The following is a 24,037-nucleotide window of genomic DNA, read 5'->3' as shown; positions in this document are numbered from 1 at the left end:
TTCTCTCCTCTGTGCTGAGTAATGCGTAAAGATGTTCACTACAGCATTATGTTTCTGAAAAAGATCCTTCAGAAACAATCCTTCAGCAAACACTACCTTTGCCTCAAGCAGTGGCAAAGAAATTTAACTCAAAGTAAGGGAGATGTCATATTCACAATACAGCTGGCCCCGGGTACCCGCGGGGGATTAGTTCCTGGATAAAATTCACAGATGTTCGAGTCCCTTATATAAAATGGCATAGGAAAGTCAGCCCTCTGTATCCGCGAGTTCGATCCGTGGTTGGTTGAATCCGCAGATGTGGAACCCGCGAATACAGAGGGCCGGCTGTATTTTACTCCCTGCAAAGTGCCTAGGGACGCCAGTAGACTACATACCCACGGTGCCTGCTCTGGCCGCCAATGTCTTACTTTCTGCCAGTTCTGTTGAGATGGTGTTATAGAACATCTCAGTGCTAACCCCTGCCACTTTTTCATTGAGAACTTGAGGGATGTGGAGGTCTAGTTGAACGGATCCCAACCCAGTTGAATTATTGTTCTTTTATAACCATGGTTCCAATACACTTGATGGGTTACGACTTAGGAGAATACTTTGGCTGCACCAGGTGGCAGAGCCCAAAAACACCTCGATGGAGCTTTTTTTTGCAACACAGGCATAAATCTTGGACTTGATATCAAAGCCCAAGCCAGAGAGGAAAGGAAGGCGGAAGATGAGACTTCCCCGTAGGAGATAGTTACCAATGAACTCAAAAGCCTCTTCAAAGTACTGCCTCAGGTTCTGCTTGTTGCTGTCGGTCGCCGGCAGCCGCTTGTAGTTGAACAGGCCTTTCTCGTAGTGGTACAGGGGTAGGTGAGTGGTGACGTTGATGACGTAGCCAATGTTCAGCCGCTGCATCACATCCAGGTCCTGGGCATCCTGTTCGTTGCCGAGGAACAGGAAGGGCAAGATGGGCGTCAGCTCTGCATTCTCGATGTCGGGGGTGCTGGGGATGGACTGAGGTAGCATGCTCGAGGCCGCGGACGCGCCGCTCCCCACTTCCCGGCACTCTTGGAGCTGGAGGGAGTTGTCACAGAGGTTTTCATGGTTCTGCTTAAAACTGCTAAGTCCACCTGGAACAAAAACACAGAGAGTGAGAATGACTACCCCTAGAACTTCAGAGCTGGCAGGAGATATCACTTTCCCCTTAGGAATGAGTGTGTTTAGTTGCTTATTACATTTTTTAAAATACAATCAAAATACAAATGAAAGTCCATTTGGAGACGGAGGACAAACTTTGGAGGATATCACTGCATGCAGTACTTTGGAAATGTGCTTTTTATACAAACTGGGGCATGTTCCCCTGGAAAGAGTTCCACGAAGCATCAGGCAATTTCATTAGCAGCAAATTTGTTCTGCCCCAAAGAGCCATATGCTCAGTGGCCTATATAGAACCTTGCACTTTGGGAGCCCAGGAAGGCACAGATGACTTCCTTGGGTGTAGAATTTCTGCCTGTACCTGGGCTGTGTAGGTGTGTGTGCCTTGCACTCTTTGTAAGCTCACCTTACCCAGAAGACCAAGTTTGCTCCCAATACAGCAGCGTGGTTACAAGCAGGGACACTGGAAGAACCAGGTTATCTTGGCTATAATCCCAGTTCCACCTGGATAAATTAATTTCTCTCTCTGGGCCTCAATTTCCCCGTCTGTAAAATGAGGGTAATGGCATATACCTCTTGGTGTGATTGGGAGTCTGGAATGGATGGAAACATACATAAAGTATGCAAACCTCCCCCTCATCAAATGCAGTATCACTTATGAGAATGTATCTTAAGGAAATCATCAGACCAAAGATAGCCAGCTAGATGCATAAAGATGTTCGCTACCGCAGTTTTCTAGAAAGGTCAAAAACATTTTTTTAAAAGGGAAAGGTTGACATGTGCACCCAATGGAATATTATGTAGCCATTAAAAGTTGTGAAAGGAATATGAAAACAGTGTTTCTGTTTAAAATTAAATGAAAAAAGCCAGTTTAAAAACATTCACCTTACATGTGATCAAAAGTTGAAAAAACATGCAAAAAAGAACACTGAAGTCAGGAAATTTATAGATCATAGTTTATTGTTTAAACTTTTCCTTTAATATTTGTCAGATACGTTTGTGGATAAGCCCAAAGGATTATTACAGAGGTCAAATTATACAATATACATGTAAGGGCTATGAAATCAGAGTTGACATTATTAACTACCAAATGAGCTCTAATTCTTACCAACTAGATACACTCTGGCCTTCCCTTTGAACAGAGGGGGAAGTTGGAGATCTCCTAGAAGCTGAAAGCCACCAGAACCCAACATTGACCCACCTCACCCTCCCCCAGATAGATGCCTTGCTTCTGTCTTGATAGTTTCAAGAGATAAAGGAGGAAACATAATGGGTGAACAGGATATGGTTGTGTTGAAATAAATACAGGAAGTCTATCTGTCTACCAGTTTCTGAACCTATGTCCTTCTCCGTTTCAAGTTTCATCTTTGGCAACCACAGCAGGAAGCTCCAGGCTGTAACCCAGACCAAGCCTCAGGGCTGTTCACAGCCAATGCACACTAGTCGTATAAACTTGGGAAGTCATATTTTCACTAAGATCCGTCATGACTCAAAGATCATTCAAAGGGGGTAATATTATGACCACCTGTGAGTATCAAAACCTGTCTTCGCTTTTGGAAAAGAAAAACAACAGCTATAAATTCATTTTAATTGATTTCTAGAATTAACTTCTGCCCTTACATCTTATTATTCTGCTATGAAACATTGATTAAAATAAAAAGTTTGTCTGGACCCAAAGAGATCATTTTTCAAGTAGATAGAAGAAATGGAAACCACCAGAAAAACTTCATTAGTGAATACCTAAACAAAAATTTGAAATTGCCCGCTGTCACCATCACAAGCTCCACGAAAGAGACTAAAGAGTTATTTTAAAATCTGCTCAGCTTTGGCTCCATAAAATCCAAGTAAACAGTTCCACAGTGGTTCTGTAATGGGAACCTAATTCACTTTTTGTTTTTTTAATAAAAAGACAGTTGTTACACTTTTCTGTATAAGATGAGAGGACAGAACAACAAAACAGATTCAAAAGAAGTCTTTAACGTGGTGGATTGGAGGGGGGGAAATTCTCTCTTCTTATTTAGTGTACTCAAGCTGTAATTTGTCTTAAAAGCAGCTAGTTTTTAAAAAATGCATGCCAGAAAACCACACACACAGAAAAAAGCAGCATACAGCTTTTTAAAATTCTGTCTCTACACCTCCTTTCCCAATGACATCAGCTGGAGGCTCCCCACCTGCCCAGTTGCCATAGCAGTTACACAAAGACATACAATGACATCAGTTGGCATGATATCAGCTCTTTGAGTGCAAACAATACAAGAAGAACTACTTTGTTTAAGGCCTTTGGTGCAACTGTGTTCTGGGGAGCCAATGATGTAATGCTAACAGGTGGCATGGGCCTTCCATTTGCCTAATGGGGGGAAAAAACCCATGGGGGAGGGGAGGGGAGGGGAAGGAATTGGAGACAGACAGACACAAAATACTCCGAATCCCAGGGGGTGCCCACGTGCAAAATTATGTGTATATTGTATGTTTAAGCCACGTGGGAACTCTGTTCATCGAGTCTTTGGAGGCAGAGTGGATAGAAAAGGAAATATTCTAATTCACACATATTAACTAGACGAGGAAACCCTCATTGAGGGATATGAACAAACAGTCTGTTCAGTTGCCAGTCTGCTGACCAGTGTCGGCATCAGTTCTCATTAAGGGTTGTGCACAGCTAGATACTGCAGTTAAAGAACTCTCTCTGGGGATGGCGCTTACAGCAAAATGAACCAGTAGAATCTCACAGTGGTGGTTTTGAGAGAGATGTCTGTAGGGAGGATTGTTTTCTTCCCTTAGAGGTTTGGAATTGGAAGCCAGGGAGGGTTGAAGGGAAGATGATGGCTAATATGGTTCTCCCTTCCAACTACTTTCCCTCCACCCTACCCCATCACGTATCATAGAAGCCGAACGGACTGATCACTTAATGAGGAGTTTTGATTATTTCATATTTGTTATTACTACGTAGGAACATTACAAGATGATAACTAACAATTGAAGTGGAAGCAGCGTAGCATGGTGGTTAAGAGAGGGGTTAGAGACAGACAGACCCGGGTTGCAACTGTGATTCTGTCTCGTGAGAGTTTGTAAGACCTGGTATAAATCCCTTTTCCTCATTAAGCCTCAGTTTACTGATCTGTAAAGTGGACTTAATATCACCTACCCATAGAATTGTGGTACAGGAAGCCTATGTAAACATATAATCAGGCATTTGATAAATAATATCTTATTAACCCAATGTCATCACTGTTATTGTCCTCACCTCCAGCTGATCCGCTGACTCTGAAGTTCGTGAGAACCTTAAATGCAGTGCAAGTGATTCTGAGGCCAGGCTGCTCAGGCCTGAATCCCAACACTGTCAAATACTGGCTCTGAGACCCTGCACAAGGTCCTTACCTCCTGGCTTCTCCGTTTCCCCACATATAAAACAGGAACACCTACCTCACACTACAGTCTTGAGGGTTAAACTGATTCATAAAAATAAAGTACTTTGAAATGATATCTAGCACATATGAAGCACTTTTTTTCAGTACTGTGGAAAACTGCCATTTTAAAGACCTAAAAAGAATTCTAAGGCAAATACCATATGATATCACCTATATGTGGAATCTAAAATATGACACAAATGAACCTATCTATGAAACAGAAACGGACATAGAGAACAGACTTGTGGTTGCCAAGGGGGAGGGGGTTGAGGGAGGGATGGAGTGGGAGGTTGGGATTAGCAGATGTAAGCGATTATATACAGAACGGATAAACAACAAGGTCTACTGTATCACACTGGGAACTATATTCAGTATCCTGTGATAAACCATAATGGAAAAGAATATAAAAAAGAATGTATGTATATATATATATGTATAACTGAATCACTTTGCTGTACATCAGTAATTAACACAACATATCTCAAAAATAAAAATTCAAGAGAAGGCAGAAAAGGAGGGAAAAATAAGGTACAAATTGAATGAATAAAAGAGCTTCGAGATATGAGGTTATCATCCAGAAAAAATAAATTCTGCTTAATATAAAGACTCTCAATGATAATAGACTAATGTTTCCAGACTTTTTATTTGTAAAAGCTTATTGAAAAAGAACTAGGTACCAAGGTATCTGAGCAGTTTTAAAGTTTAAATAATATACTTTTATCGTAAAGAAAGCAACAGCTCCCTATCCTTCTTAAACAAACCCATCTGATTTCATTTTTTCTTTGTCCTAGCTTTCCCAAGAAAGCCTGTACGTCTTTGGATTCCTGGGTTTGCCAGAGGAGAATTGAGTGTTTTCAATAAAATCACTCTTCTCTCCTCCCTCCCCTCCTCTCCCCTGTGTCCCCAAGTCCCCACCAGGCTGAGTGATCTCTGTAGACACACAACTGCTCCCAGATATCAGTGCAAATATTTCCCAGGCATGAGCAACAGTGCTGGGGGCAAACATTTCAGACCTTATCTCAAAACCAGGTTCTCTGCCAAAATAAGTATGATCAGCATGTGGATTCTGACTGGCAACAACAAAGAATACCCAGCACCCCTGCAAAATACATAGAAATGCAACCGGTGAGTTTCCTCCAACGGGAGGTCAGCGAGGTGACAGTCCCACTGAAGCAACGGATTCTAATTGTAGTGGGAAACCTCTCTTTGTAGATGTATTTCACCTCCTGTAGCTGTGTTGGCTATTGCAGCCCTAGAAACACAAGAGCCCTCTGTAATGTGATTCAGAAGCAGTGCTCTGGATGGCAAATTAAAGGAACGACATCCAAATGCAGAATCTATAAGCAAGAGATTTCCATCGTCCAAAGATGGCCAGCACTTTGGCACACCAGCTTTTTGGCTTCATGCTAAGTTGAAAAGTGAGCATTTTTCAGAAATCTAAGGAAAACTCTCACTGAAGGTCAGCAAATGACATTAACACCCAAAGAAAAGTGGAAGGGAACTCAAGTTGAACTTTTCTACAAGCTTGCTGCGAGCATATTCATTGCCCCTTTTTGTTGTTTAGAGTTTCTTATTGGGTGATTAGCTTTTTAAAGTAAAACGGTACTTGATGATAGTGGTTAAGAATGTAGACTCTGGAGCCAGACTGCTTGAGTTGAGAATCTTGGCTTCCGTCACTAACTAGCTGTGTTACCTTGGTAAGTTAGTTAACAGCTCTGCACCTCAAATCTCCACACCTATAACGTGGAGTTAACAGTAGTATTTATCTCACAGGGCCCTTAATATGGATAAAATGCTGCATGAGTTAGATATTATCACTATAAATGGGAAAGATATTGGTATAAAAGGGGTCCTGATGGATACTATTCCGTGGGCCCTCCACGGAAACTAGAGTCCATCTAAGCAGACTCCCAAGATTCTATTCTCACAAGGATCCTTGTGGAAGAAACAAAGCCTGAGTAAACTGGAGCTGACATCAGGCTTCCAGAGTCAAAACTCCCAAAGATGGGGGCGATCAGAGTTGTTTCATACTTTTCAGGGAAGAAAATCATCCACCTTAACAGGAGAAATATTAGAGATACAAACTAGAACCACGAAGATTACTTCTAACTCTTGTTTTCTATGAAATTGTCTTCATAGGTCACTGACACGACTAGGGATTTTATAGTAGGAATGATTTCAAGTTTAATACCAGACGGTATCACCTAAACTGTCCTATGATCGTGTCCCCAGGGAACATGTATTCTTTCCTAAGGGGAATGAAGGGAGGCTGTACCAAAGAGGGAGAATGAGTCAAAAGTGCTGTGTCACCAGGTGTAAGGTAAGAAAAAAAGGGATAAAGAAACAACTTTGTTACCGGGGAAGAGAGAGACTTAGGAGGCTGAGTCCAACAGTGTTGCTGGTGGGGACCATGAATCAGAGAGGAGTACCCCTGTGATGCCTAAAATCACATCATTCCATTGCTTACATGTGAAAAGTCCAATGTGTGAAAAAACATAGACAAGTTACCATAGAGCTTAAAAGTCTTTAAAAATAAATTAGGATATTGAATTCAATTGAGCACATTTTGATTATCTGCGCAAATATTAAGTGTTCCAGGAGGATATATCTGCTCATATGTTAGTCCCTTCCTTCATGGATTTTTTTTTTTTTTTTTTACTGTCTGTTCTCTCTTAGGAGATACAAATTCTCTACAGATATACTTTAAAAGCCAACTACAGAAGGCAGTTTATTATATAGAAGGCAGCAGAGAAAGAGTGCAGGAATAACCTTATTTAAATCCCTTTGTACACAGGACTTCGCTATATGTCACAGGAAGATAGGTGATTTGTTGATATGTTTGATACCAATAGCTGTAGGGAAGATATCGATCACTTGGTCATGGATGGGTGATCAATCTACTTTTGGAAATAATTTATAAAAATTAAAAGATAAGTTAAAGGACCTCTCTGGTATCTGTTTGGCCTAGTGACAAACCACAGGTAGAAATTACTTCAAGAATGCCCCTCCCAAAACTGTCCTTCCAAAATAGATTAAAGATTACTCCTGTCCTTATACTTAATAGTAATATAACAAAGTTGTCTTTAGTGATGTTTTGAGAGAGGAAAAAAAGAAAATTCCTCAAAAGTTTATACAAGAATATTCTCAAATTTTGAGTTAATAATACAGCCCTTTCACTGGATTTTCGGCTGGACAAAAATCATAATTTAGACTATTGATGCTTACCTGAAATAGACATCGTTTGTATCATCATTGTAACTCAGGTATCTTATTTTTGTTTCCCTCAGATTACGTGCCATCCCTTCCACCCCAATAGTTCGGTAGACTGTAAAATCTGCCATTCTGGAAATAAGCTAATACTTGACTATCATATGTACCAAGAATTAAAAACAATAATTTTTGCTCCTCCCTAATCTTTGTATAATTTACAATATGCTTTCAGCTAAATTTTTGGTTCTGCATACTTCTACAACCATTTTCAATTATTAACTTGTTTGGGGGCTCTGATTTCTTCTGTCTTAAAATATATTGCTTCCTTCTTTGACTGTTAGAATCTTTGTAATACCCTCAGTGGAAACAATTTTTTTTTTTAACTCCTGCCTAAATATTCACCTCAAGAAAGCAAACCGAATCAGAAAGATCCAATGACAGGAAGTGTGATTTACAAAAATTGAAAATGAAGCTTTAATTGTATGCCTTCCAAGAAACGCTGACCCTGGCACGTTTTTGTCAAAGTTTAAAAGATTCTGCTTGTGTCCCTGCCACCCCACCCTCTGCTCAGAAGTTGCCTCTGCTCCCTCCACTTGGGCAACTCCCACCTTGTTCTCTGTATCTAATGAGTCTGTTTCAGTTTTGTTTTGTTTGTTCATTTGTTCTGTTGGGGGACAGGCAAAAGAGGTGAAGGGGATGAAGAGGTACAAACTTCCAACTCTTAAATATATAAGTCATGGGGATGAAATGCACAGCATAGGGAATATAGTCAATATTATTGAAATGACTCTGTATGATGATAGATGGTAACTAGACTTAGCACAGTGATCATTTTGTAGTGTACAAAAATATTGAATCACTATGTTGTACACCTGAAACTAATGTAATATTGTATGTCAATTATAATTCAATAAAACATAAAATGAGCTAATTTTATGGTATGTAAATGATAGCTCAATAAAGCTACTTTAAAAGCAAAACAAAAGCAAAGAAACAAACAAACAGAAAAAGAAGTTGAGGAAGGAATGAATTGGGAGTTTGGGATTAGCTTATGCAAACTATTAAACAAAGAATAAATAAACAACAAGGTCCTACTGCATAGCACAGGGAACTAAATTCAATATCCTGTGATAAACTATAATGGAAAAGAATATGAAAAAGAATGTATATATATGTATAACTGAATCACTTTGCTGTACAGCAGAAATTAACAAAACATTGTAAATCAAGTACACGTCAATAAAATCAATTTAAGAAAACAAAGTTGCCTGCAGTACACTAAGTCCCCTCACTAAGGAATTGGTGGAGAAAAGGTCTGGGGATTAAATTTCAGCCTGCTGAAGTAGCTCCCAGTTGCACACAAAAAAGGCAAATTCTTGTTACTACCCTTGAAGGGGGGTGCACTTGTGTTGCCGCCTTCTTACCATTCCTACTTTAAGGCTTTAAAGGGTTACCAGTGTTTAGGATACCACCAGTTTAATTTGTGTGTATTTGAATAACACAGGCAGATTGTTTGAGAGGATACTTGGCAAGTATGTAAATACAGCCTGTTTCTTTAAATCTGTTACCTCATTTATTTACATTAGAACAGAAAGCACTGCCAGAAGCAACAGCTGATGACAGTCATGTAATTTTCCACAAAGACAACAATTAAATAGCTTTGTGTTCTTTTAATGAGCAGATGACTTCTCTGAGAGCAGGCTTCAAACTTAAGATGGCAGAGTTCCCACGGCCAGGAAGGAACCCCTCAGGTTCTGCAGAAGTCACTGTGACTTCAAGGAAAAGCACCCTCTGGGCCCCTGTCCTCTACAGCCAACCGGCCTGTGTTTGCTCCTCTTCCGCCCTCCCTCCCGGCCTCCCCCTCCCTCTCTCAAAAACACTTGGGGAGGGCTTCCCTGGTGGCACAGTCGTTGAGAATCCGGTGCAGGGGACGCGGGTTCGTGCCCCGGTCCGGGAAGATCCCACATGCTGCGGAGCGGCTGGGCCCGTGAGCCATGGCTGCTGAGCCCGCGTTGCCCCCTTCCCAAAAAAAAAAAAAAAAAAAAAGAAAACAAGAGGGAGATTCTACCTGGAATATATTTGATTTGATGCTTAAATGTCCAATGAATCCACAGAATATTTTTAACCCATTTTTAAAGAGCTGATGGTGTGGGTGGGAAAAGGGGTCAAGTCTCCCCCCTGCCCTCCCACACACACTGTGAGCCCCCCGCGGTGCAGAAAACCCCATCTTCACACCCACCCTCCCCATTCTGTCTCTAAAAGGTTTCAGGAGGCACCACCTGGAAAGCAGCGGGTGGGCATAAATGACTTCTCCAAGTCACTCCCTCAGCCTGAGGGGCTGAAGAAGCCTTCCACACTCCCTTAGGCTGAGCCTGGACTGGTCAGCGTGGACATTGTTGGGGGTCCAGCTGCCCCCTTCATCCTCCCAGTCCGCCTTGTGGAGCCTCGTATTCACTGGGACTTCATCGGCCCTGAGACTGAGCTTCACTTCCACTCACAAAACTACCACTTAAAGAGAGCAAATTTATGGCTTTCCACTAAGAAGTGTGCCTATCAAATCACCGGCAATATGATATGATATATATGGAGGGAAAAGAGGGGCTGATAGAAAGACAGCCAAGTTCGAGCCTCAGGTTCCTGAAAATCTGCAGGTTCAGATTTCCTTCTGGTCGCTCCATGTCTAAACTTTACCTATGTCAGCCCACGCCAACAAGCTCCCAGGGAGAAAGGCACATCCTAAACACGTAGCTCAGGTCTCTGGGTTTTCTTAACAGACACACCAGTTATAGGAACACAAACTTCACTTTTAAAATCTCTTTTATCAGACAGCAAGCCCTCCCAGACATTTTGAGACTCGAGTGACAGGCTGAAGATGTCCCTTCCCTCTCCCCTGTCCCTCTCTCCCCACTGGTCAGGGTCCAATGGGACGAGATGGATGATCAACATATAAACACACAAATAAAAAGGTAATGATTAAGGATGATAAGGGCCATGAGGTGCCCTCCAGTTCCTGGGTGCTGTGAGAGGGAGTGATTAGATCAGGGTTTAGGGCTGGCCTCTCTGGGGATAAGAAGGAATTGACTAGTTTGGAAAAGGGGTGGAGGGGAGGGGGTCCAGGAGAACAGTGGAAGCAGAGAGAATCACACTAGGGGCAAAGGCAGGACACTCGTGAGGCCTGTGATGACTCAAAGGGACAGAATGTGGTGAAGCAGAATGAGGGGGAGGGAGTGACCAGAGGAGGGCAAAAGAGTCTGCAGAGGGCCTCTTAGGGCCATTAAGCAGTTGGGATTTTATTCTAAGTTCAGTGGGAAGCTCCTGAATGTTCAGAAGTCCATAATACATGATCAATATGAGTTTGAAAGGAAAAGAGAAAGTGAGAGCCAGAAAAACGTTAATCTAGCAGATGGTGCAATTTACCTATAGTCCAAAAGCTGGGCAAAATCCATACCCTTTCTTTCTCAGAATACATGTTTTGTACCTGCTATGGATTGAATTGTGTCTCCCCCACCCAAATTCACATGCTGAAGCCCTAACCCCTAACGTGATGGCATTTGGAGATGGGGCCTTTGAGAGATAATTAGGTTTCAATGAGGTCATGAGGGTGGGGTCCTCTTAATAGGGGTTAGTGCCCTTATAAGAAGAGACACCAGAGAGCTTGCTCTCTCTCTCTCTCTCTGTCTCGTGTCTGTCTGCCTGTCTCTCTCTTTCTCTCCCATTGAGGACACAGCAAGAAGGTACCCATCTGCAAGCCAGGAAGACCTCACCAGAACCTGACCATCCTAGCATCCTGATCTTGGACTTCCAGCCTCCAGAACTGTGAGAAAATAAATGTCTGTTGTTGAAGCTACCCAGTCTATGGCATTTGGTCATGGCAGCCCAAGCAGACTAACACAGTACTACTTTTAACTCCCAGTATAGCTAACGTTTTAAAAAGATAAATTATAATTCTTACTTTTGAAGAACCACACCCAAAGCTGTGGACTGCCTGAGAACCTGGCCCCTGGGAGCCAACCCAAATGGGTACCATATCTCAAAGTCAAGCCAGAAGTCGTCCAAGGTCAAGATGGGGATGCTGCCTAAGGGACAGAATGCTCATAAGAAGCAAGCCCCTGGAATCTTCCAGAACCTTCATTCCACAAGCCAGCTGCAAGGAGAGGGGCCCACTTCTTCCTCCCAAAGACACATGCCTCCTCATTACTTATACTCTCCTTATGGATCAGCATTGACCTATGCCCTTCCTACAGCATCTCTCTGGGTTGAAAAACAGTTTAGCTGGAGACCTTCTGTGTATTTGGGAGGCCACTCAATACCATGTTAGGGCTTCACCTCCTCTGTTCACTAAATAGCTCAATACTGGTTAATCCATCAAGACGGATTAAGGGAAGGGAAAAAAATCCATGAGATCATACTGGAAGGTTAGAGAGGGAAGAATGTTAACAGGAGGAGAGAGCTATAAAACACAAAGCCATATTTTCCCCAAGAGCTCAAGCAGATAGTCCCCATTATTGTTTAATTCTCTGAAGAGAGGGAAAATATTCTTTGCTTTGCAGTGCAGGAGTTTAAGTAATGAAGCATTGCTAAACAAACAAACAGAAGAAAGCCCATTAAAGCTATTCATTAAACAAGCCCACTGTACAAAAGGAAAACTGTCGCTTAACAATCCACCTCCCCGGAGGACCAACATTTATCTTAGACCCCAAATTAAACACATTACAACTTCACAGCAAAAGTATGTTTCCCAATGGGATTTAAGTAGAGTCCAATTAAATAAATCTCTAGAAATATCATGAACAAGCCTCAAGAGAGAGCATATTTCTACTGTGAAACATTCCCATTGGAAGTTACATTCGTAAAAGGTCATCTACAAATGTCTATGACAAGAGGAGGGGAAGCAAGGCAGGAAGCAAGGCAAGGTCACACAAGTGAAGTCCGGGTGGGTTCCATCCCTATGGCGTATGGAAGTGCCTAGCCAAAAATGGTGTGTGCATCTCCACTCGCTGTGAATGAAACCCCCATGTCCAAACAAACAACTTTTACGACCATGTGTTTTCATATGATCTGGAGGTCAAAGGGCTGTGGCGTAGGGAATTCAGGAAGTGGTAGGGGAAAGGATCAAGTGTCAACATCAAACTGTGAGTTGTTTTCCTGAACCAGTGTTTTCAGTTCACAAAAGGCATAGCAACAACTTCCTCAAGTCACTGAGCTGAATTCTATATTTGGCAAGAATACTAAGCAAGTCTGAGCATTAAGGATAAACTGCCAGAAAGAGCAGGCGTGAGCTCTCCCAGCTCAGGGGTTCACCCAGACATTCATGCCCAATGGTCCAACCCCTGCATGAGGGCTGAGCTGGGAACGGTCAGCCTGAAGCCAGGTTAGGCCTCCGTGTGCTGAGAGATGCACCAGTTTGCATCAGGTCAAAAGCTAGTGTGTCCCCATGTAGTGGACCACCTTCTGGGATGAAGGAGAAGATAAAACAACCAGGAGGCCAGTACATCGCTGAGAAGGTGACCTGGGATTATATACTGTCAAAATAGAATAGAATATATACTGTCAAAAATATAGAATACCTGAAATGATGTCAACGTAGACTTAAGGCTAAGTGGAAGGCCAGCCAAGTAATGGTCGGTTCAACCTGGGACATGTGAAACAGAGTGGTGACCTGGTATGCACCCCACATCTGGCACGGTCAGACTTCCCAGCCACATCCCATTGAAGCCATGACTAATATTGCTCAGGCGGACAGAAGTCCTGACAGTAAGGACTTGGAACACAGCCCTTCTTTCCACGCTGAAGTTATACTGGGTGCTAGCAACCCCTCTTGCCACTTCTAGAAAATCAGAGGTTTGGTTCATCTAAGTTTCTCCCAATTCCAGCATTCTATAACTTCAGCACAGTGTGGATAAACTGGACATTGATGAACAATGGCAAGAATGAGAGCAGCCATCGTAGGATATGTGAGGCCGGGAGGGCCTGCCTCCCACCTCAGGGCCTTTGCACGTGCTGTTCCCTCTTCCTGGAACTCCCTTCCCCTAGGTCCTCAAGTAGGTGATTCAGACCTCAGATCAAACGGGATCACCTTATAAAGGTCTTCCCTTTATCTACCCTCCCATAGACCTCTATCATTATACCATGAAGTTTTAAAGTTTTGTGGTCTTCACTGATCACTTATCTGAAATCACTTGTTAATTTCTTCGCTTGTTTATTGCTATTATTAAAAGGTGGATCCCAAGAAAGCCGAGCTGTTGTCTGTCTTGGACGAAATACAGCACCACTGCCCTGTGGCTCAGGCGGCCTCCACACTTTTCCAGCAGTATAATCTCGGCAAAGTTCCTTGCCTTCTTGTACCCAAGGTTCCTCATTTGCAAAGTACGGCTAATAATAGTACCAACAGGCAATAATAAGAGTCATTGCAAGGATTTAATGAGCTAATACTGGTAGCTATTAATAGAAATTGTAAGGATTCACTACTGTTTAGACCTACAGCTGTACCTGATTTGTATAGTAGGCCTCATTAAATGTTCCTAGATTAAATGAGCTTTGGAATGAGAAGAGAAAGGGCCGGTTCCCTGTAAAGCATGTATTATGTGTTGCTCAGCATAACGCCAGGAATTTGGAAGATTAAAGTTTTTTTTAAATAATATATAGTTTCTGAAGATAAATCAAATGGGAGAAAGAAGGAGAGATGAAGCAACAATAGAGGAAAGTTAGCAAAAGGCCTGGCAGAAGACACATTTTAGGAATCCCTGAATATCCTGTGATAAACCATAATGGAAAAGAATATGAAAAGGAATGTATGTATATGTATAACGGAATCATTTTCCTGTACGGCAGAAATTAACACATTGTGAATAAACTATACTTGAATAAAATAAATTAAAAAAAAATAGAATACCTGAAATGATGCCATCCCACTGTGACTTGTGTAGGACAGGTGCAGGGCCAGCCAGGTGAGTTTAGCGTGAGGACACAGAAATCCTGTCACTCCCAAGGCTGGGGAGGAGGGCCGGAAAGGCTCATGGAGAAGAGGCAGCCTGCAGGACTGACAAATAGCCGTGCCCGAGGATGGTTGGGGTCTAAGACAATTCATACCTGGTGGGCTTTTTTTTTTTTTTTTTCCTGGTGGGCTTTTAACCTTTTCTCCCCTCTCCATGCCTCCTCCTTGGACATTCTATATAAGCGATGAATGGATGGAAAGAGCCATGAACAAGAAAAGGGGGCTTAGTAGGGAGAAATCAGTCTGCGAGATGTCAGGGAACAGTGGGAGGGACCCCCAGTCCATTTCCACACAGATTTATTAAGCATTAAATGTGGGCTGGGGTGACAGTACTGAGAGTACAAAATGCAAGATCTGGTTGGGCCCCCTCCCAGCTAGCTGGCCGGCCCACTGAGACAAGGTGAGCAGTAACAGATAGATGATTCACACAGTGTGAATTCACCACTCCCAGGTCCATTTCTTCTGCCTCCTGTTAAAGGGACACAAGGCTGGTTCTAAAATCAAGAATTCTGGGGTCCTCCTATCCCTCGCTCTAACCCTGCACCTTCGGGCAAGTTACTTAACTCAAAGTCCATTTTAAAACACAATTGTATCTTAAGAACTTTTTCTTCAGACACAGGAGTTTCCCTCTTCTCTATAAAAGATGATCACAGCCCTTGCTCTCCCACAGGGGCAACATTATGGGTGTTCTTGAAAGACAGACAAGGGGCATCAGAGCCTCTGGTCCTCCGGAAGGTGAGATGCTCAGAGACACAGCGTCAGAAGAGAATGCCCAGTTTTCTGTCCCTCTTTGGTTGGTTCTGATAAACCCATTCTATCCTTCTTAGAAACTGGAACTTACCTCCCACAGTTACTGAGAGTGGCAGTTACCTAAGAGGTAACTGTCCCCAACCTTAAAGCCAAACAGTTCTGGAGAGTGAGAAATGGAATATTGCCTGCCATGTCAGTAAACAAAGGATGTCACAGTCATCAGTGATTGCAGCCCTCCAACATGAGCCGGTGAGCCCTGAGGGAACTCAGGATGTGAAAACACAGGATCCTGGCCCCAGAGAGCTGAGGTGCATATGAAAGGAATGATTTCAGTGAGCCCAGACTCTTGCACCTTCCCATACATAGAAAGGCGCTAAATTCCTTAACTTGGGATAGCTGGTTTTCCTTAACTAACAATAATCTTTTGACGTTTGGACTACCGGCCCTTTGTTGCAAAACTTCTACATAACCTGGCTCCCCGCCCCCACAACATTGCCCACACACACTTCCTAGGAGCAGTTCTCTCAGGGTTACTTGAGATGCTGCCTCCCGGGCTCCAAGTCCTAAAAGTTCCCACCGAATAAAACATAACTCTCAACTTTTAGGTTGTGAATAATTTTTTAGTGGACAAGAGCAAGCCTGGCACAATGGCAGTATGCAAAGTGCCCAGAGCTGTGGCCCAAGTAGGTAGAAATCAAGTCATCCTGGGCATTTCAAAAGACCTCTTTTCCAACTCTAGAACCCTTTTTGTTTCATTCCTGGTTTTCATCGGTAAAGGAATCTCCCTTTGCCATAACTACACCGCTTAAGTTTGTCTCTTCTTAGAAATGTGCCTTCCTGGGCAGCCCCAGCATGCCCTCGTAGGAGTCCACTTTCTAGGAGCTGGTGACCTAACAGGGCCTGGCAGGAAAAGAGCCAGGCCGGAGCAGGAACAGAAGAGTAATGGCTACTGGACCACAGGGAAGACAGAGTGTCTATTTACGTGGGAAGGAGAAAACAAACCAAAAAAGAAAAACACATGGGGTGATGGTTTAAAAATCCAAACAAAAGCCCCCGAAGAAAAACAACAGTTGATCTGAACACAGTGTTTAGCAGATGTAATAGGACATGTACGACAAAAGTGCGATTCTAGACATTGCAAACTACTTAAAAAAACAACCACTCCTGGGGCTTCCCTGGTGGCACAGTGGTTGAGAGTCCGCCTGCCGATGCAGGGGACACGGGTTTGTGCCCTGGTCCGGGAGGACCCCACATGCCGTGGAGCAGCTGGGCCCGTGAGCCATGGCCGCTGAGCCTGCGCGTCCGGAGCCTGTGCTCCACAACGGGAGAGGCCACAACAGTGAGAGGCCCACGTACCACAAAGACAAAAACAAAAAACAAAAAAACCATGACCACTCCTTACCCATCTTATCACCCTACAACAGTTTCCTCTAAGGAACTTAATCCCAACACCAATATTTAAGAATCTCTGGTACCAAAGTGGTATGTAACATATGTATGTCACCACCTCTCATGTGGTGTCGTCTGGGAGATGAAGAAGCAGAGAGGACCCCAAGAGTTGCAGGCTGGAAGGTTCTGGGTGTGATGGTGTCAGAGGCTACCCTGTCTCCGGGCTAAGCCTAGTGGGCAAAAGCAGTTGCTGGAAGACTGAGTCACTTTACAAGTCTAGAGCATAACTGGCCATTGTCACCCAGGATGTGGGGGTAGAGAAACAAGCAAGTTAAGCTACATACAGTACTTTGCTTTCCCAAACACCGTGCCCCTAAAACAAACATCTCGATGGAAGGCAATCTATTCTTGCAAAACTGCAGTGCAACTCTGACCATAACAACAGAGTCAGCACAGACTCCACAAGTTAAGGGCATGGTCCCCAGCAAGACTGTCCTCACTTCTGACGCCAGCCACAAGTCCAGGGGTTCCCAGGCGACCCACACTTCTGACCAATTGGCTGAAAATTCTGGGATTCCCACACCCCCCTCAGGTTGGCTAGTTCACTAGAATGACTTGCAGAGCTCTCCTTGCTATTACGGTTTTATTATAAAGGATACAAATCGGGACCAGACAAATGAAGACACACAGAGCAAGATCTGGGAGGGTCCTGAACCAGGAGCTTCTGTGTCCTACGGACTCATCACCCTTTCAGCTCACGGTTGTGTTCATTAATCAAAAAGCTAAACCCAGCCCTGGTGTTAAGTTTTTTGTTTGTTTGTTTGTTTTTAATTTATTTATTTATTTTTGGCTGCGTTGGGTCTGTTGCTAAGCGTGGGCTTTCTCTAGTTGTGGCGAGTGCGGGCTACTCTTCATTGCGGTGCACAGGCTTCTCATTGCGGTGGCTTCTCTTGTTGCGGAGCACGGGCTCTAGGTGCATGGGCTTCAGTAGTTGCAGCACGTGGACTTCACTAGTTGTGGCTCGTGGCCCAGGATCAGTACTTGTGGTGCATGGGCTTAGTTGGTCCGCGGCATGTGGGATCTTCCTGGACCAGGGCTCGAACCTGTGTCCCCTGCATTGGCAGGCAGATTCTTAACCACTGCACCACTAAAGAAGTCCTGGTGTTGAGTTTTTATTGCAGCTTCATTACATAGATATGATTGATTGAGGCACTGGTCACGTGAATGAACTCAATCTCCAGCCCCCCTTTCTTCCCAGGAGGAGCTCAGACTAATACAAAGCCCCCTCCCTCTAATCACATTGTCGGTCTTTCTGATGACCTACCCCTGTTCTAAATCATCTCACAGTAGCATAAGCTCAGGTGTAACTAGAGGTTACCTCCCAGGAACCACCAAGGGCAAAAGCCAGACAAATTCTGCATCACACAACAGTTCTGTCCTGGGGGAGAACATCGGCTCTTCAGTGAGACTGGTCTGAGTTTGACTTTCTGCTGTGTGACTTTGGGAATTTACTTAACCTCTCTGAGCCTCAGTTTCCTCATCTAAAAAGTAGAGATAATAATACTGTTATTAGTATACAGAGATCAGCACCGTTCAAGAGAAGTATGATGCCAGTTACGACGAAACAAATCTTTTTCTCATAGCTGCACTTTCAAAAGGAAAAAGAAACTGGTAGAATTAACATTACTTTTATATTTTACTTAGCTCAACCTGTCTAAAATAGCATCATTCCAATATGTAATCAATAGTAAAACAATTATCAATGCAATATCTTGCATTCTTCTTTGTACAAAGTCTTTGAAATCCAGTATGTATCTTACACATATAGCACACCTCAGTTTGGGCTCATCTCATTTCAAGTCCCATGTTGACTCATGGCTACTATATTGGGTAGCGGCTGCAGATAGAGGTGACTACTGTTATCTTCGTTAAATGAGTTAATGCTCAGTGCCCATTTTACAAATGTTCCCTAAAATGTGTGTGCGTGCACATGCGCACACACGTGTAGAGGCCGTGACCAAGGCCTAAACGCTAAGGTGCTCTAAGCTGTGTGTCAGGCAGCTCCCACAGAACAGCAAATAGCCATTCTCTTCTCCGGAAAAGAAACACTTCAACTTGGAGGAGAGAGGCTCTTGGATGAATTATCCACAGTGTGCTCTTTCATTCCCAAATTCCATCTCCCCAACGCACATTTTGATACTGGCAAAATCAAGTAACCATGGACAATAGCTTTCAATGGGAAAAGAAGTCCTGAAAGCAGCCAGATGGGGAGTCTCAAGGAACTCTGAATGGCTGGGGAGTGGGGAGGAAGAACTGTAGGGAGGAGCTTTGACTCATGAAGTCACTGAGTAGCCCCTCTGCTCCCCCTCAGGCCACCTCCCAGCATCACTGCCCAGACACCAGCAAGTGTACCTGCCAATCACCCGACTCTTCACTTCCTGGAAAATGCTCCACGTTGTAAATCCAGAAGAATGTCATGAGCAGGAGATTGATTTCAAGGTAATTATTTAGGTAGCTTTGTAGCATCTGATTCTCAGGACCCAAAACATAATCAAAGTGTCTTTTCTTTTTTAAAGGTGCAGATATTCATAGGCAAGCTCTGTCTCTTCGAATACTGGTGCCCCACCTTCAGCTTCTCCCAACCTTTATAACCAAGAGCTGCCCATCACCCTGCCATTCATCTAATTCAGTCAATTCTCAATGGAGCGAGGGTGAAGGTTCCAAGCCACCCTTAAGGTAGGAATGAAGAGATTCATCTAATAAGGCCAGACAAATGCATTTTTACATAATATGCAAGATTAATTATAATAAACTCAACCCAATTCACATATTTCATCAAGAAAGACAAGCTAATTATCTGTCAGAGAATTAGCTCCTGTTTAAAGGGCATTTTACCTTAATTTGGCCAGAAGAACTAATGGGAATAGTCTCTCCATCCTGATGTATTCTTTTGACTGCTTAAGCACTCAGAAGACTTCAGCACTGCACTAAAACCCCAGGGTTTAAAAAAGCGGGGGAAAGGGGTAGGGGCACAAACACCTATTAACACCTCACAAAATCTAACTCTCTGTTGTTATTCACAAGGATGTCCCTTTCAAAGCATCTTATCAACAGCATGAAACTGGGAGTGACTCAGATTTATGAAACAAGGTGGCATTGGCCCTGCCAGATCGTTCACTTCCACTATAGCTTCTGGTTTTTAATAGTGCTGAACGGGGCCTCCACACTTCCTCACTCTGCCCACCAATGCAGAAGCAGGAGATTTACAGCACACACCTTAGGGCATATGTGTTGCACACACAATCAGAATTTGTGCAAAGATCTGTGATGAAAGATAAAGACTTTCGTACAAACCAATAACTTTAGTAGGGAGTTGGAGCTTGTTTTCTGAAGAGAAAAGCAGGAATGAAAACATGAAGGGGGATTGGGGGGGAAAATAAACCCAAGGTGGCTGGCCCTAAGCTTCCATTCCTCAGTGGAAAAGTAGAAAAGCTCCCAAACAAGGGATTCCCTCCAGAGGTTTCTCTTAACAATGTCAAAAGCTTGGAAACAATCTTAACTTCATGAATAGGCAAATGTGTTAAGTAAAATGTGATACATCCCATAAAATAAGACACGTTATAACATTCAGAGCGAACCTATGATGACTATACAGGAAGCAAAAGTACTTGCAATATAAAGTGAAAATGAATTTCAGTTTCTGTATGAAAAACTCTGCAAAATATGCACAAATATGGGTAAAGAATGCAGAGGATATGTAAAAGTGAAACTAAGCCAGTCAGGGAGATTAGTGTGTCATGTAATTTTTCTTTCTAAAATTTTCTTAATAGTCCAACAATGGGTATATAATTGAGTCTTTGCTAACACTTAATTTTATAAGATTTCCTTACATAGAAATAGTATTATTTTCCAGTATGGTGCTGATTCAGAAAAAAGTCCTTATGCAGTTAGCTATCCACCCCACTAGAAACACTGGGTTTTTCCAAACCTTTAAACAAAACATAATCTACCAAGCATCAAAGAGTTGTTTCTACTTAACATTGCACCAGTGGTGATGTCAATTCATGTGACTGTATCTATTACTCATTTATTCCTTGGAGATAAATATATGGTGATGAATTTTTATTGCAGATATATGATATAATTATGGTACATTTGTAATATATGTTAGCTATTATGTGCCTGGCATTGTATACGAATTATCTAATTTAATCCTCAATCCCATGAGAAAATGGTCATTACCCTCCCTATTTTATGCACAGGAAAACTGAGGCACACCAAACTTATTTCGCTCAACTTCATGCTGTTAGGAAGTGATGAAGTTAGGATTCAAACTCAGCAGTCTGGTTCTAGAATCTGTGCTGTTAATTTACTATATTCCCTCTGCTAGAAAAGATACAAATTTCTAATAGGAAAGCTGAATACAAATGCAAATCAGCAGACCGATTCATTGAGAAGTCACTTAATCACCTCGTTACAAAGGGGAAGGGAAAGAAAACATGAAGCAACCTGGCCAAACACTTGGACCCACAAGATTTGCTTATTTAATAACAACTCAAATTCAAACCAAAGGATTATACTCCCACTGGGATTTAAAGGATAATTACTGTACAGAGAGTTAGGAAACATGGATTCTATGCCAGTTCTGCTACCAGCTACTTATGTGCTCTTGGGTAAGTAAGCAGTTTCTATATCTGTAAAATGGGACAGTTGAAACAAATACTCAATAATCTGTCTGAATGAATACTACTTCAAGCACAGAGTTCCCAGGGGTCCATCCTGCTATCCTTCAAGGGTGTTAATCATGCTTTCTCTACGGTCTGTCCCTGCCACACTCCCAGATTACCTGAGCTATATTTGGAGGCTTAGACTATAGAGAGGAAAAAGAAAGATAAGGAGAGGAAAGCAGAAGACGAAAGCAACAGTTAGTAAATAGTCTAATAACATTCTTTTTCACTTATCCCAGAGAATTCACTTTCCCAAAGGTAATGATAACCAAGTAGAAATTCTTTCTTCACACACTTGAGGGGGAAAAGAAACCCCATGGCTAATATATTATCCACACTAATAGAACGGATAATGATTATAAAACATAAGCAATCAAATACCATCGGATCTTAGAGTCTTGGGATGTAGTCATACATACCCATCAAACATTCCTTCTTATTCACTAAATATAATTTCATACCTGTCTTCCTTCTCACTTAGCTACTTCCCACTCTAGAAAGGAAGTGCATTAATATGGACAAAAGAAGAAAGCATCATTCTCATATCCACAGGCTACTAGGAGAAAGCATTCTAATGTTCTCCACATTGAAAATACATGGAGCAGAAGCCTCAGAGCACTATGCCCAGTGGCTACCAGGTACCAGCTGAGTGACCTTGACAAGTGCCTGGACCTCTCTGAGTCTCAGTCACTCATATGTAGACTGGAATGTTATCATGAGACATAATGCTCTGAGCACAGAGTCCGCTAAGACAGCAAACATTTCATAAATGCTAGAAATAAACGTTGCGGGTTTCAAACATTTGTTTCATTGATTGGTTGCTCTAGTTAAAAGTCTCTGCCATGACCAAAATTTGAAGTTTCCAAAAGCTGCGATAGTATTCAGGGTGAGGTCATTGGAAAGCCAGATCTTCGTTGAGGACACAGTCAGCCACTCTTAGCACTGGAGTTTTCAGTTGAGGAGATACAAGAAAATGGGCAGTGGGGGAAGTATCGTAACCACGGACACTTCATAGATAAAGCACAAAGTGACCCTAAGGAATAAGATATACAGTGCACTTGTAAATAAACACGTGGCCAGCCTGGAAAGAACTTGGCCTTTGAGATCCTTAGAACTGGGTTTTAATACTTGTCCTGCAACTCACTGGTTAATAATCTGGGGGGAGAAATATTGAATCTCCTCCTCTGATTCCTCTTCTGTAAAACTGGGAATCTAAAACCTCTCTCAACAAGTTGTGCTGAGAGCTAAGTAAGACATATATGTGACAGCCCAATGCCCAGCACATAGAAAGCAGTCAATCGCTTTTATATTTTTTCCCCAAACTATCTGGAAAATAATTTTCTAATTTTGAGGATGATAGGTTGGTCAGACCCAGAGTAGTTATATGTGATTAAATGGTGTTCCACGGTCAGAGTAAAATTTCATTTCATGAGAACCATCAGAGCGTTCTTATAAATCTTATCATAAAAATATGCTATTTAGTAAGACTAGAAATACAAGACCCAAGAAAATGTTCTCTATCCCTTCAAGGAAGCTCCCCTTAGAAGGCTGTCTCATCTTATTATTTTAAGAGGGACGCAGACATGCTGTAATAACTAGTGACAGTAATTCACAGTCTTGAAAACTGGAACCTGGGACCTCAGTCCAAGAGCAGGAAGGTGCTGTCTCTGACTCTGAGAGGACCCTCTGCCCTCACACCGCTCTGCTCCCTCTATACCACTGTTCCTACTTCCTCTCCCCCCAATCTGTTTTTCCTTCCCACTTGCCAGCAGCAACAGCTGGTGATATTTAGCCCAGTAGTAGTGGAACCCGGGGCCACGATGCAAAGAATGTGGGATTATTTCTCCCATAGAATAAGCATCAAGTAGTAAAGCACTGGACAGTAATGTTCTGCCACAGAGTGGTGACAGCCTCCTTACCCAGGGACACAAAATGAAATCACTTGAGCTCACATCATAACGGGAGAAGCTTACGCACCTCGAGGGGAGGACAGCCTGACGCTGCCCCCTGGATCAGGCAGCTTCGTCTATTTACCTGATTGAGAATTGGGCAACAGATGCCTGACGGGGGTCCACCAGGTGGGAAGACAGAGAAAACCAAACCCTCTGTCGAAGCTCTCGGGAAGAGTTTGGCTTTGTTCTGCTTTCTGTGAAATTCCAGTCTTAGGGGGGCAAAACACACGATGAGTTGACCCTCACCACAAATGAAACATTAAGGCGAGACGGATAATGTGATGAATCTGCAAACCTTTTCTTCCCGATAGTGATTTTGCCCTTTGCCAGAGGCAGAGCATGGGGTAATAACCTTTATCTTGTATGAAAATACCAAGCTGCACAGCTCATTTCTTTATCCAAAAGCATAGGCTCAAGTTTCCTTTTCCTTTAAGTTCCATAAAACATGGGTCTTGCTGGGGGGGGTGGTGGGGAGTGGTA

General features: G+C 42.8%; 1 protein-coding gene across 1 annotated transcript in view; it reads right to left on the bottom strand.

Annotated features, from left to right (window-relative positions):
- Positions 1–24,037, bottom strand: part of DUSP10 (dual specificity phosphatase 10) — a 39,363-nt gene that overhangs the window by 4,075 nt on the left and 11,251 nt on the right. The window contains exon 3 of the mRNA XM_024750479.1: positions 735–1,106. Within this exon, the coding sequence (XP_024606247.1) occupies positions 735–1,106 (372 nt within the window). The remainder of the gene's footprint in view (positions 1–734; positions 1,107–24,037) is intronic.

The sequence above is a fragment of the Neophocaena asiaeorientalis genome, unplaced genomic scaffold, assembly GCF_003031525.2.
Source record: "Neophocaena asiaeorientalis asiaeorientalis breed wild unplaced genomic scaffold, Neophocaena_asiaeorientalis_V1.1 scaffold430, whole genome shotgun sequence".
In the NCBI taxonomy this organism is placed as follows: domain Eukaryota; kingdom Metazoa; phylum Chordata; class Mammalia; order Artiodactyla; family Phocoenidae; genus Neophocaena; species Neophocaena asiaeorientalis.
Note: the sequence above shows the minus strand (reverse complement) of the source record. Positions and strands in the feature narration are given on the sequence as shown.